Raw genomic sequence first — 16,051 nt, 5'->3', positions numbered from 1 at the left:
CTATTTTGGTTTGTTGGGATTTAAGAAATAATTAATCTTACTAAAAAAAATATTTCAATTTTTTGAAAAATACAAAAATTTATCCATGTCATTCAATATTTGTTTTAGTTTATAAAAAATTAATCAATTCAGGTAATACATATTTGATTTTTCAATAATCTCAAAATTAATTTTTGTATAAAAAGTCATAAAAAGATAATTTTAGTTTACTATAAAAAAAATTAATTTGATAAAATTACATTCCATAAAAATTACCTATATTCTTAAAGAATATTTTTCCCCTCGTGTTCATTAAAAAAAAAATCTTAGCTGATTTCACCTTGTTTTGAGTGGAGACCCATACATTGGATAGAAGCATTCAGCAATTGCATTCTTAATGAACAGTACGAAAATAAAACTTATATCTCATATGTCTCATACGTTGACCACAGATTTTTTAGGGTATATAGTTTACAAAATAAAATCATGTCAAAATTTTCAAGTTCAGCTCATCTAATTTAGCAGCCTAACGAGTCAAGCTTAATACTAGTGAGACCATTCAACATCTTTGAGCACTAAGAACTATCACCCGTATTTCTATCTATTAATAAAATATATTAAATAAATTTAATTTCATGTCATGGTAACATTTATGCGGAGGATTTTAGTGCACTTAACAAATACTCTAGGGTAATTTTTGAAAAACTACTATTATTTAAACAACAATTATCAAACATTTAAACGTAATTAAATAGATAATTTTTTAATAATTTTTAAAACTAACAAATCTAGATGCAAGAACACAGCAACCCTAATAGTTGCATTATTGAAGGCTGCTGCCAGTGCTTTCTTTACTAAGGTTGTTGATTTTAATGAATAAGAGAAGCTGACTATGTATAGCGGCCCCACCCAATGGATAGATTCAGATTGGCGAGGAGGGTTAACAATATATTTTTAATTATTAATTATATTTTATTAAAAAATATTTTTTAACAAGTGTTTAAAATATTATTAAATATTATTTTTAAAAATAAATTGAATACATAATTTAATTATATTTAATAATTTAAAATAAGATTTAAATTTTATACCACATTCTTTCATAATAAAAGGTATCAGTCCGAGATTTACCAGAGTAAATATCATTTAAAAATGGTACATAATAATAGCAAGTCTCCGAGCATACGACAAATATTTAAATGCAAGCAACCTTTAAAATATAAAATTAAATAGTATGATCAGATATAGAAAGGTAGGTTATATATCAGACTCAAAAGAAAGCTATAAGTGGATTAACTTTCTTAATAATAAATATGAAAAAAATACAAAGTAAAAGTTGTCAAAACAGTGCAATCAAATAAAAGGGAAGTGTAGTACGCTAACCATCAACTTGTAGCAAGTAGCAAGCGACGGAGGTCAAATCGAGGAGAGTTAACGTCTTAATGTCATGGTTACGGTAGGATACAAGTCAATTTAAAAACTTGAGTGTGTCTATATAAGCATTAGATATTTGTGCTTATCATGCTGCAACTTTACAATCAGAAGAGTAGTCATTCATCAATGTCCACAAATGTTATGGCAGTTACGGAACTTACGATTTCATCGCTCACAACCTCACTTGCTTGTCACAATTCACAGTCATTCCCATATCATCCATGCAACTCATCGTTACAAACATCAAAACGAGGGATGATACATAAGAAATTATCGATCAAATCCATTGCTTTCCGAGACAAGGTACTCTTTCACAATTTTTCTTCTCTTTGAAACAATAAATGAATTTTGAATATTTTCGAAGAAGGAGCTATGTGCCATTATTTGTTACACACATGATCTAGTAAGAAAATCTTTTATAAGTCAGAGTAAAAGTATTTTTTTATGCAAGAATTTAGATTTCATCTTAAATGATTAAGATTAAAATATACAAATGTGAGTTTTTAAAAAATAATGTCATTTTCAAAAGATCACGTAATTTTTAAAAATTTTAAATTTTGATCAGTATGATTATACAATTTTTTTTCACTTTCATACAAAATAATTTCATTTTAATATATATAAAGCTGTGTGTTAAGATTTATTTATTTTTTTACTTTCATATAAAAATTTTCCTCTCAACTAACATTATAAAATTATATTTATCATAATTTTTAATTCGTTAAAAGTATAAAAATATTTATACTACTAATATTTCATCTTATTTTTCTCCTTATTTTTCGTTTTTTTTCACAAACCTAAGGATAAACATCTCGTTACTATATCGTAACCGCTTATTCATTGATATCAACTTAGAATTACATTTTATCCCCTTCCTTTTTATTTGTATGGTTACAAAATCAATCAAAAGAGGAACAAGCATAGCAGTGAAAACAGAGAATGAATTTCCAATTAGGAGAACGTAGTTATATATAGCTTTCATTTGTTTCAGGAACACACTTTCATAATTTTCACCATTTTTCAATTATTTGGTTTTCTCATGATGGTGTTAATAGGTACCTTGTAAAACTGATCCTAGGAGAAAAAGTTTGGATCAAGTTAAAAGAACATGTCAAGAGGCATTGCTTAACTCAAATGATCCGCTGAGAACATTGAAGATGATTGACACCATTCAAGGGCTTGGAATTGGGCACCATGTTGAAGAAGAGATCAACGTACAGCTTGGAAAGGTATGGGATTGGGACACCGCTCAAGATCTCTTTGCTACATCCATTCAATTCCGCTTGCTCAGGCATAATGGCTGGCCCACTTGTTCTGGTACACACATTTTGATTTTGGTTGACATTATGTCGAATTTAGTTTGTCTCTTTTTTTCTCTTTCAAATATTACGAGGGAAAAGGGAAAAAAAAGTAAGATAAAAACAAAACAAAAAAATCGAGTATGATTTCCCATTATTTACTTCAGAATTGATTAAATGTGTTTGTGTCTATTTAAAAACACAAGTGAATTCGAATCTGTTTATTTTATTTCTAACTTCCATAGATGATAATATGGTTGAAATTATTACAGATGTATGGCAAAATTTTATTCACAAGCCTATTCCCGTGAATTACTTCTCCTTAAGTTTTTGGATTACAAAAATGTTAAGAAAACTAACTAATTTGATGTTTTGCTTATTGGGTGTAGATGTATTCAAGAAATTTTTGGATAAGGGCGGAAATTTCAAGGAATCATTGACAGGAGATATTTGGGGTATGTTAAGTCTGTATGAAGCATCATATTTAGGAGCAAAAGGAGAAGAAGTATTACAACAGGCCATGGACTTCTCAAGGACTCACCTGCATCAGTCACTCCCATACCTTGGTCCTGAAGTAGGTAGACAAGTCGCCAAAGCCTTAACGCTTCCAAGATACCTAAGAATGCCTAGGTTAGAAGCCAAAAATTACCTGGAAGAATATAGTCAAGCCAACAACCAAATACCAGCTCTTCTAGAATTGGCAAAATTAGACTTTGACATGGTTCAGTCATTATACCAAAGAGAACTAGCAGAGATCTCCAGGTAACATTGTGCTCCACATGATGACCATAATTAGTAATTGAATTAAGGATGTACTTGGTGTGAATTAATTTAAAATGGGAATTAAGGTGGACATAGGAGGAAATAAAATAACGGGTGTATAGAGGAACATGATCCCTTCGTGTGAAGTTTCTAGTTTCACATAAGAGGGACTCAGTGTGTGATTACACCGTCTAGTTTTATAAAAAAAAATATTATTTAATAAATTTATATATTATAATAATATATATTTAATGGTTAGTAATGTGACCCAAGGAATCTCTTTTCGATGTAGATATGTGCAAATATGTTGTCAATCATGTTCCATGATTTTCTATATTAAAATTTTCTACTTTGATTTCTACGATCACTTCCTTGATTTTTTTTTTCAGTTGATTATTGTTTAAGTGATGATGGTTAATATATTAAATTTTATTAAGATTTTAGTATTTGGACCCAAGTCATGAGTAAGGTGTTTGAGCTTAGAGTTTAAGTAATTCAATTATCTAAAGTATCTTAGTTAATTTTAGTGTATATATATTGTCAGTCACCTGATTATGATATACGATACATATAAATTTTATATTAATTATTAAAAATAAATAATTATTGTTGATATAACATTTATAATTGAACATAATAGTATATTTAAACTAAATTTTTAATATATTATTTTTATTTAATATTCTTTTTGTTCATCAAATGGGTGTAATACTGGTTACTATTTTTAAAGCAAATGCATGTGCTTGAGAAATGCCGCATATGACAGATTCTCTTGTATGTTTAGGTGGTGGAAAGAATTGGAACTAGTTGAAAGACTTGGTTTCGCGAGAGATAGACCAGCAGAGTGCTTCTTATGGACAGTGGGGATTTTTCCAGAACCACGTTTTTCAAACTGCCGCATTGAACTTACAAAAGCCATTTGCATTTTGCTAGTTATGGATGATATCTTTGACACTTATGGCTCATTAGATGAACTTGTTCTTTTTACCAAGGCAATAAAAAGGTCTACTTTTATAATTTGCATGAATTAAACTCAACTAGAGAAGTTAATTTGAAATTAATAATCAAAATTATTGTTATTTTACAGGTGGCATCTTGATGCAATGGACGAGCTACCTGAATATATGAAGATATGCTATATGGCATTGTATAATACTACCCATGAAATTGCTTACAAAATTCAGAAAGAGCACGGGCTAACAGTTGTTGCTTGCTTGAAAAGAACGGTAGGAATATGAATACCCTTTCAAATTGAAACATGTATGAAACTAAAGCCACAACTAAGAGATTGGTTAATGAGAAATTGATGCTTAATTGGTGCAGTGGATAGACATATTTGAAGCATTTCTAGAAGAAGCCAAATGGTTCAACAACGGACACATACCTGCTTATAGGGAATATTTGGATAATGGGGTGATTACTGCAGGATCATACATGGCCTTGGTGCATGCAACTTTCCTTATTGGTGATGACCTCTCAAAGGAAACCATTTCCATGATGAAGCCATATCCCAGGCTATTCTCTTGCTCTGGGGAGATTCTTCGCCTTTGGGATGACTTAGGAACCTCAAAGGTATCTCTCAACATATTTGTACATTTACATACATATCCATCTCTTTTCTCTTAGCTAGTAATCGATTCGCATCTAATTGACCTGTCATCAAAATTACCATAATTCCTAAAATTCCTTATTGCAGTTAAGTTAAAAATATTATTTATATTGTAGATATATTAGAACAAGAGAGTGGATATTGTCATTTGAAATTGGTGATGTATCATTTTCAGGAGGAACAAGAAAGAGGGGATAATGCTTGTAGCATTCAGTGTCTCATGAGAGAGAATGATATTTCAGATGAAAATGTTGCAAGGAGACATATAAGGCAGCTTATAGGGAACTTGTGGTCAGAGTTAAACGGCCTTGCCATGACCACATCTTCTTTGCCTCCATCAATTGTGAAGGCTTCTCTTAACATGGCTAGAACTGCTCAAGTTATTTATCAGCATGGAGACGATCAAAGCACTTTTACAGTTGATGACTATGTGCAAACATTGCTCTTTACACCCGCTACTAGCTATTGATATGAAAGTGATACCACTTGTGGGCTACATGACTCGGATTTGTAACTTATTATTATTATTGTTTTTTTTTTTTTTTTGGGGGGGGGGGGAGTAGTTGAAACTAGAGAGCAGAGAAATGTGCTAGTTTAATTAAATATTTAGAGATAAAATGTATGAATTTATTTAGAGGAGAAATAAATTACTTTGATATATGGATTGAGATAATCTTCTCTTCCCATAAACTTTTATTTCAAGGGAAAAAAATAAAATAAAAGTTGAGCAATGAAGTAAAAAAAATTGATCTTGAGGTATATATCAGCCAGTTTAGGATACGGTGAGTCTGAGACCCTTTTCAGCGGGGAAGTTTTGCTTATTTTGGTGCATACATAGATTTAATTATTTCCCCATTTTACGACCCACTATTGCCATTGTTACAAGCAAGTAGGTAAAATTGTCTTTGGTGGAGACATAATACTTTTAAATTTCACAGCTATTTAAATTGAGCTTTTGTTTATCAGTATGTAGTTAAAATAGTTTTTAAGACGACACTTGAAGCTGCCAAGAATGAAAATAACCAATTCTGGTTGGAGATAAACTGAAGTTGGATTGGAATACCGATTTGGCTATCCATACTAAAGTTGTTCTGACAAAAAAAAAAAAAAAACTAAAGTTGCATAATCTAAAGGCTAATCTTTACCACATGTATTTCTTATTTCTTGTTTCTATTTCATGCAGTTTTAGTGTTTGGAAGCTATAAAGTTTGAGGTATAGTGCAACTGCTAATTTCAAATCGGTGTTATCTTTGTAATTTTGTACTGCCAAATGTAAGTTGGATATTTGTTGGTCAACTATTGGCTTATATTCTCCAGGCAACTTAGAGAAAATGTGTTCAATTTGTTGAGTGAAATGGATAAAAGTGCATTCTCCATGGCTTCGAATTCGTCGATCTTCTGGCATGTGTCACAGTTTGGGGAGTTGCTAGTGCTTAAAAGTATCTTGAAAGCTTGATTTTTCACATTTCGTGGAAGACATTTGAATCTTTTACATGTGGGGAGAATAACAATACTACTTGTCAAACATAACAAACGACTAAAAGACCATTTTATTTCTTTAAACAACTTAAAATTTTATATTATATATAATTATTTTAATTTTTCATACACACGTATATAGATAGGATCCATTGACAATATAAGTTTAAACTAAAATAATAAAATTTTTAATTATTAAATTATTTGATTTATACAATTGAGATCTGATACAAATCTTTTAAACTTACATTTAATATCAATGGATCATATATATGTATCTTAAAAATATAATAAAAATAAAAGAAATAACTAAAGTTATTCCTAAAAACGATGGTTATAATATTTTTACCATACAAAGTAATAAATCAACATTATAACTTGATGTAAATTATTATTCAAAGTATTAAACTTCAATTTTTTAAACTTTCGTAACCTACTACTACCATGAATAAGCATAAGAGTTATATATATTGTAACTTTATTTTATTGATAAATTGATTTTCCCAATCACAACGTAACTTTGCTATCATTTTCAGTCAATTACTATTTGTAAAGCAAATATGCTTTGAGTTGCGGCAAATGACATTTTTCATATGTAGGTTTAGAGTTGACTATATCTGAACAAAGCCACAGTGTTGGACCGGAAAAGAGTTGGAACTTTCTAAAGACTTGGTTTTGCCAGAGATAGACCAATAGAGTGCTTCCTATGGACAGTGAGGATTTTTCCAGAACCACAATTTTCAAATAACCGCATTCAATTTACAAAAACCATCTTCATTAATTTTGCTAGTAATGGAGGATGTCTTGACACTTGCGGCCCGTTAGATGAGCTTGTACATTTTACCAAGGCGATCAAAAGGTTTACTTCTGGAATTTGTGGGAATTAAACTCAAGTAATGAAATTAATAACCAAATGAGAAGTTAATGTTATTGTCAAGTTGGGATCTTGATGTGATGGAGCATTTGCCTGAATATATGAAGATTTGCAATACGGCATTGTATAATGCCACCCACGAAATTGCGTGGAAAACAATTACTCTGCCTTCATCAGTTGTGAAAGCTTCATTTAACATGGCTAGAACTGCTCAACTCATTCATCAGCATGGAGATTATCAAAATACGTTCATTGTTGATGACTATTTGCAAACATTGATCTTTTCACCTACTGCTAAGGGTAAAGATGAATGTGATCTTTGCACCCTTTGACAAATTAAATGGAATGAGACAGCCTTTCTCCTTAAGCATGAGTGTTATACCATACATGCAAGCAATAGTTTTTCCCATTCTTCATTAATTAACAAGCTAGTTAGTCGAATCACTTACTCATCAGCAATGTTACTTGTTATAAAAGATTTTTCATGAAAAGTGTTACAAATGATTTTTTAAGAGAGAGATAGGTATATGAGTGGAGAGAGAATAAACAATACGAAGAAAAAAAGGAATGTTACTGAAAGAGAGACTTTTTTTGTGTGCATTTTCACAAATTATTTTATAGTTTACAGCATTCAACATTTTCTTATAACTACCGGCTCTACATGAAACAACTCTTGAAATTGGGCTTAAGGTTCTAGTCCATATAGAACAGACCAGGATTTTTGTGTCATACATTGCACGCATCGAGTAGGCCTAGTCTTTAAAACTTTCCAAAATCCAGTAACCCTCTAATTGGTCCAAAGATATTTAATCAATCGCCGATCAATAATTTATATATTTATTCATCAAATTTGTGTCTGGGCAATTGCTTGAAGAGGTGATGACATCCAAGTAAACGTAAGAATCACGTGGTTGCAGCTATGGAGATGAATAGGTATTACTTAGCATATATTTATGTGCTGTTGGAAGCTTTCCTTATCCATAATACACGTGATGGCCATCTACTGACTACTGTTGTCTGTTGTTATAAAATGAGGAATGTGACGTGCATTTGCTGCACCGCACTCGCCACAGTTCTACCCGTAGCAGTAGCATTCTTACTCGATAAATGCCACGGTACCACTCACTGTGGTTTCTCCATGGATTTTGAAGCAATAGACGACGATAACACGAGTTTTTCACCCCCTGCATGCGTCTGCATTCCCTCATCTTTCTGACCATATCATTGTAACCCATCTCACGTAATAATGGTTATGTATTATAACTTTTATGTTGTCATTTTATTAATTATTTTTCAGCATAATCAAATAATTTTATGGTTTAAACAAGCCTTTAATAGATTAAATTTTCATTTTCATTTTATTTTTTAAATAAACTCTCTAAAAAATCCTTTTTATTTTTATATGATTTTTTTATTAATGGTGTATTAATTATTTTTGTTATTTGTCACCCGTATAAAGTGTGTTTGAAAAACTAACAGATAAGTTAAGTAAAAATTGAAGAGTTGTTTGTAAGTTGAAAGTTTAAAAAATCTGTTAATTGAATTCAAAATATTTAATATAATTAATATTAAATTTGATAGTAAATATAAAATAACAGATAAAAATATTGTTAAATATTAAACTAAGATTTAAGATTTTTTATTTATATGTTTTAAAATAGTCATAATTTTTAATTTATTGTTTTCGTTAAATAAATGAGACTGTATAAAATAGGTTATATTATTATTCTCATGAATTTATACAATTAAAAATGAGATTTAATAACTTTATAAAATTAATTTCTTATTTTGAACATGACAATGGTAAAGATATTAAAGTGGAAAAAACTGAATGGATAAAAAAAAAATACTTGATATAGCAAAAAAAAAAAACTTGGAAATAACAACCATAAAAGTAAAAAAAAATATCAGCTAGTCGTTAAAAATTAATATTTTAAAATATTTATTAGAATAATATTTTAAAAAATCATAATAACTACCTAATTTGGTTGTTTTATTAAATATATTTTAATATTTTCAGTTAGTAGAATAAGCTTATAATTAGTTTAAAAAGTATTCTCAGATGTTTATGATATGGCAAAATATTGATGTGATATTTATATTTTTACTATCTTCATATTTTAAATATTAATTTAAATAATTAAATTTAAAATTTTGTTAAATGTATAAAAGTAGATAATAGTGTTAATGATATATCTTGATCTAGTTATATTTTAGTTAAATTATAAAATAAACTCAGATATTATGGAAATAAATAAATAATAAATTGTTAAATTTTAACAGAATGATCAAATAAAAACGGAGAATAATTTTTAGTAGACTAAATTTTAAAAATAAAACAGGGGAAATCTTTTAAAAAATACAAAATTTTACAATATTGAAACCTTATATATAAGTTTAATGTGATTATTTAAATATAAATAATATTATTATATTAATTTTTAATCTAGATTAAAATTATAAATACATAGCAGAAGATGAAAATATATCTATGATAATTCTTTATCCAAGTTTTGTATGTTTGGAACATACATTTTCCCACTTCAGAACTTGGGAGTGATATATAGTAAAGGAGAATTTACTTATCACGTGTTTGATATTTTTAAAAAATAACGTAATCTAGAAATTTAGAATTTTTTATATAGTTATACAATAGAGATTTGTTTATGTTATTTTATGTTTAAAATATCAGAAATAAATCCGAATTATGTATCATAACAAAAATCAAAGGGTGTGTGTTAAAAATAACAAATATAAGTATTTTTTTGTGTTTACCATGTAATGTTGATATAGATGTTTTTTCTAGCAAAAAATTTAAGTGAACAAGGTGTGTTTGTTTAAGAGAAAAGTAGTAAGCAACTCTTATTCTTTCTTGGTTTGCGTGACCCTCCGTCTTTATCTGCCTCTTGTAAAGAGGGACCAAGTGAAGAAAGTACTATATCCCTTTTTTACATGTAAAATAATCGTAATTGATAATAAAATGTATAAAATATTTTTAAAAATTTTGTAACAAGCAATTTATTTTATAATACGGCCAAGACCAAGCCAGGTAATGTTTTAAAGTATTCGTAATAAATTTCTATTTTTAAATTAGAAATAAATTCTAGTAGTTGCATTTACTCGTAACCATATCTGTCAACTTTGCTATAAGGCGATAATAAATGGAAAATGGAAAGAAGAAATGGTAAAACGAAAAATGTGGTTCCATATTTATTTATTGCTACTATGTTTGGGTTGAATATGGGTTGAGAGGGAACAAGTTTTTTCATTATAAATTGATGGAAAGGTAGAGTTTGGTATAATCTCTACACGAATCTTTCAACCCCACATGCTCATTCTCATTAAGATCTCATTCAATTTTTGTTTAAAATGGAAAATTACAAATCTTAAAGATTTTAGTGGTCCATTGGCCATTGCAAAACATTCACACAGGGATATATGCTTACACTAGTGATTAAAAATAATCATATGTACCATGAATATTCCCAATAAACACAACGCACAGATCTCAAGATATCGAAATGTAGCATAATAACTCGAAGAGGGAATTGATGAATGAATATAAAAAAGATGAATTGGTCCCTTTGTATAATTGCGTTTTGCACGATACAGCTGGAAATGCTGTCAGCAAAAGCAAAAACGAGACACAAAGCAGATACCCCACTCCAAAACCAAAGCACTCCCGCACCGAGAAATGTAATCAGCGTCCTGTTAAAGAATATCTTAAGATATTTTTGGTAAAACAATCGATAAATATTAATTTTTAAAAAAATGATAGAACGTATGAATAGTATTAAATTTATAATTTTAATTGTTTAATTAAGCACTGTTCTTATTTGATGAGTTTCTCGATGATTTAATAAAACTCAGACAAATTATACTTAATAATAAAGTATATTAAAAAATTGTTAAAGAATGTTCCTAGCATTTTTTTTCTAAATAAATTACTAACCAATTTTTTTGACAAATTTATTGGATGAACTGCTTTTTAATTTTTAGGAATTTGACTCATTAATTATTGATACGACGTTTAGTTTGGAAAAATCTATCAATAAATATTTATAAAAATGAATTAAAATTTTTATAATTAAAAAATTATTCATATATCTCACCTCTTTAAATCATATTCACGATTTTTCGGTGAACTATAAAGTTTCTCTAAATTCCTATTTACACGAGTCACGTTTAAGAGCAATTTTGTGTTTTTTTTTTAATATAGTTTCTTAAAATTGATGAATGATACTTGTTGAAATAATTACTTACAGAAGTAGTAAAATTTTAAATGATTTTAATAGGAGAAAAGCGTGAAATTATCATGTCTAATTACCAAACTTAATCATGATCCAACAACTAAAAGAAAAGCAAATTATTCTTTTGAGTGCGTGTGTTGCGAAGGAATTATTTAGAAATTTTTAACGTTGGAAATGTTTATAATAAGTTATTTTAGATAGTTTTCATTTATTTGATTACTTTATGAGTTTATGTCATTAAAAATGAAGAGTACAGACGGGTATAGTTTTGAAGTGAGAAAAAATTATCTAACTATTTTATTAGTTGCAGGGAAAAAATAATTGTAAAAATTTTGTTAAGAAATTAAGATAAAGAAAATATTTTGATCGAAATGTATAATAATATACGTTTCTTGTAAATTCTAACATATATCTGGCATGTTTTATAGTAAATATAATTTATTTAATGATATTTTAATCAATATACTAAGATTATTAATTAGTATGATCCATGTAAAAAACATACAAACATTTAGGGTATGTTTGGGAGGAGAGTTCTTGAAAGAAAAGGGAAAAGAAGGCTTATTTTTAATTTTAATTTAAAAATTATATATTATTTATGATCATAAATATATTAAATTTTTGTTAATATATTAATTTATATTTTTAATTTTTCAAAAATATTATTTTTAAATTTATTTATTTAAAATATAAATTTATATCTTCCTTTCCTCTCTAAAAATTTCCTTTCACAAACAATTATTTAGCTACTAATCTTATTTAATAAATTTTTATACACATTAAATTATTTTATTAAAAATATAATTATTTGATGACATAAAAAATGTTACAAAAGAATAAACATTTTGATTTGAATTTGTTAAGAACCCCTGAATGTTTGAAAGGATAAGGGAATGGAAGCGGAGAGAGGAAAAGTAGGAGACTTTTAAACTCATACAGCCGATGACAACTGTTGAGTCGAGAGCACCAGCTGTATTTGAGCACGTGGCAAAATTCTAGTGGATGAGATCTGCCATCATTCTTTTAGAATGAGTGGTACCCACTCCCTGTGCACAGCTTTTGCCAGCTATCACTGGCCACAGTAACGGCTACATTTTTTAATCTCACATCAATTTATGTTTTGTCCATTCCTTGGAATTTGAATCCACAGCGTGGCATCTGACGTGGCACACACTTCATTACGTGGAATCATTGTGGCTATAAATAATACCCTACGCCCTTACCCTTCTCCTCTGAGCCCTCACAAACAAGCCATTTGAGAGTAGAAGCTTCACTTCACTCTCCTCATTTCTCAGAACGTTACATTCTTTCTTTTCTTTTGTTATTTTCTCTGCGTCTTCTTCAGCTACTCTTGTTTCCAATGTCTAAGATGTTTGGATTGTTTGTGGGTTTTGTGTTGATGGGGTTAGCTGCCTCTGCCAAGTTTGACGAACTCTTTCAGCCTAGTTGGGCTATGGATCATTTCATCCATGAAGGAGAACTTCTTAAATTGAAACTTGATAATTACTCCGGTAATTAACTATTTTATGGATAACATTTACGTAATGCTGTTGCCTTTGCCCTTTTTTCAGTATTTTAACATTGTTTTTGTTGGATCTGATTCTTAATAGTTGGTTAAATAATGTTATATGGGTTTCCTATTATTGCAAAAATATTGTTTCTTTGTGTTATTTACAGCCAAACATGTGGACATTGCAGGTGCTGGTTTTGGATCCAAGAGCAAGTATATGTTTGGGAAAGTGAGCATCCAGCTTAAGCTTGTGGAGGGTGACTCTGCTGGAACCGTTACTGCATTCTATGTAAGTGAAAATTTAACTATACATAAATATTTTTAATTTGCTGATGTTACTCTTTTGTTGTGTTCGTACGGTGGTTATTACTCTCTAATTACACATCTAAGAGATATTTAATGCCCATGGGGCCTCTATTTGAATATAGAAGTAGTTTGCATATTTAGCTAATTGCATTGAAGGTTTCGTAAATGTAGACAGCTCTAAACTTGAATCCATGAATAGACGAGTACCAGAGTCATTAGTGCCAACTACCTAATTCATTTGAACCCGTGACCTTGCTTATGTCCACTTGATTCCCTCATTTATTGTGTCTGTCTCCATCTTCAATACACGAGCCAATATTTCCAAAATTACAATGTGATCCCTTAATTTTGACATTGATCAACCTAATAATCCGATGCACTTTATTTTCTTTTATGCATTGACCTTTATGAGTGAATGTGACTCCTAGAGTCTAGACAAATAATTGATGTTACTACTTAAATGACTAAGACTATGGATAACGATATTATATTTGTGTGGTGTAGATGTCATCAGACGGCCCAAATCACAACGAATTTGATTTTGAGTTTTTGGGCAACACCACCGGCGAACCTTACTCAGTGCAGACCAATGTGTATGTGAATGGGGTCGGTAACAGGGAGCAGAGACTCAACCTCTGGTATGCCCCCACCAAGGATTTCCATACCTACTCTATCTTCTGGAACCAGCGCCAAGTTATGTAAGTATTAAGTACCAATTGTCCGTGTTAACTTAATTAGGCATAATCGTAAACCATTAATAATCCTTTCTTGATTATCATTATAAAGTAAGTAAAATTAGTGAATCTGGACTCTTTTTACAAGAACATGATAAGCTGTCAAAAGAAAGAAAACACGAAATTGCATGCTTTTGTCAGTTTTGCTTGTGCCATCATAGCATAGGTGTATAATTATGTCTCCTTTGGGTCACATAAAACCAGACCCATGGTAAAAGCCAAAAGAAGGAAGAATCTTGGGTAATTTACCCTAGTGCTCTAATAGGTGCATTGTTTGTAGCAGTTGTCGTAACCGATGCGTCTAAATAACCGGTTATTCTAAGACCCACGTATAATAAAAACTTATATGTACTAAATATTGATTAAAAAAAAGAAAAAAATGGATAAATAATGGTACATGCAAGAGGTATTTATCCTACAAGTAACGTTGAATTTGCATAATTGTATGAATGTTCAGATTCCTAGTGGATGATACGCCAGTGAGGGTGCATACAAATTTAGAACACAAAGGAATTCCATTCCCAAAAGACCAAGCGATGGGTGTGTACAGCTCGATATGGAATGCAGACGATTGGGCGACTCAGGGTGGTCGTGTGAAGACAGATTGGAGCCATGGACCCTTCATTGCGACCTACAAGGATTTCGAGATCAATGCATGTGAGTGCCCGGTGCCAGTGACGTCAGCAGATAACACTAAGAAATGTAGCAGCTCTGAGGATAAGAAGTATTGGTGGGACGAACCAACAATGGCGGAACTTACCTTGCACCAGAGCCACCAGCTTATGTGGGTTAAGGCTAACCATATGGTTTATGATTATTGCACCGACACTGCTAGGTTCCCTGTCACACCTGCTGAGTGTGTCCATCACACTCACCACTGAATTAGGGATTAGGGTAGAGAAGGGTGGAATTTATGAACTTCGAACATGTCCTTCATGTTTCACGTTGTAATATATTTGTTAACATTATGTGAATTCTTTTATTTCGTTGTTTCTCGTGCAATTCAATCTTATTTATTTACTAGTGAGAGTGTCTCGCGTTGGGGTGCCGCAAGTTCACGGGGAATATCGAATAATTGACAAGATGAATCGGTATTGTATTGTGGGCCCCATTGTTTAAATTTTAGGACCAAATCTAAAGGGGTAATTTAATGTAATTATTAAGGTTTTGTTAGTTTGTTGAATGTGGGCTTAATTAATAATTCAGTTCGGACAAAAAATGTAACGCAAGAATACCCTTTGCGATGACTTTCAACCGAAGAAAGTGCCAAAAATTGAGGATCCTTTAGGTGGCTTTATTCATAATTGCTAGGGTATGTCCAACTTGACAACAAACACGTGAAATCTATGCTGCTAATTCTCACTCATTATATTTTCCTATTTTTAATAAATAACTTATTCACATTAATAAGAATAAGTATGTTACAAATTTATGCATTATTTTAAAATATTAATAATGTTAAATCAAATCATTACATTAGTAACTTATATATTAAATATTTATATAGATAAATGAGTCAATGTTTTATTAATATAAATACCATGATAAAATATATTAAAAAATTTTTGATTGATACATTTAAAAGAATATTTATATAGTTGGTGGCCACGATAATAAGACCAATTAACTCTCTTAACCATATTAAGGGCTCTCGTATGTGGGCTACTGAAAACCTCTTTGGTCGTACAAAATTTTAGATGTTACGATGGGTGAAATTGTTGATTATGGGCCATCTTAAATCAAGGCTGGAATTATATACAGGCCACTTTTTCTGAGTCAAATGATTTAATTAAGTATTGACCAAAAACATGATTTA

General features: G+C 30.1%; 2 protein-coding genes across 2 annotated transcripts; both read left to right on the top strand.

The window, feature by feature from the left end:
• Positions 1-1,539: 1,539 nt before the first annotated feature.
• LOC113856408 (probable terpene synthase 11) lies at positions 1,540-5,551 on the top strand. The gene is made up of 7 exons (XM_027488208.1): positions 1,540-1,716; positions 2,469-2,730; positions 3,101-3,473; positions 4,258-4,476; positions 4,561-4,699; positions 4,797-5,045; positions 5,258-5,551. Exons 1-7 carry the CDS (start codon positions 1,540-1,542, stop codon positions 5,549-5,551), a joined length of 1,713 nt encoding a protein of 570 aa, XP_027344009.1.
• A 7,374-nt stretch (positions 5,552-12,925) lies between these two features.
• On the top strand, positions 12,926-15,405 carry LOC113854232 (xyloglucan endotransglucosylase/hydrolase protein 9-like). Its single transcript, XM_027485132.1, has 4 exons — positions 12,926-13,196; positions 13,384-13,484; positions 14,006-14,199; positions 14,693-15,405. The coding sequence occupies exons 1-4, from the start codon at positions 13,046-13,048 to the stop codon at positions 15,114-15,116; spliced, it is 870 nt and encodes a 289-aa protein (XP_027340933.1). The 5' UTR covers positions 12,926-13,045; the 3' UTR covers positions 15,117-15,405.
• Positions 15,406-16,051: the final 646 nt, after the last annotated feature.

The sequence above is a fragment of the Abrus precatorius genome, unplaced genomic scaffold (genome assembly GCF_003935025.1).
Source record: "Abrus precatorius isolate BTA unplaced genomic scaffold, Abrus_2018 Scaffold11, whole genome shotgun sequence".
Taxonomy (NCBI): Eukaryota; Viridiplantae; Streptophyta; class Magnoliopsida; order Fabales; family Fabaceae; genus Abrus; species Abrus precatorius.
Note: the sequence above shows the minus strand (reverse complement) of the source record. Positions and strands in the feature narration are given on the sequence as shown.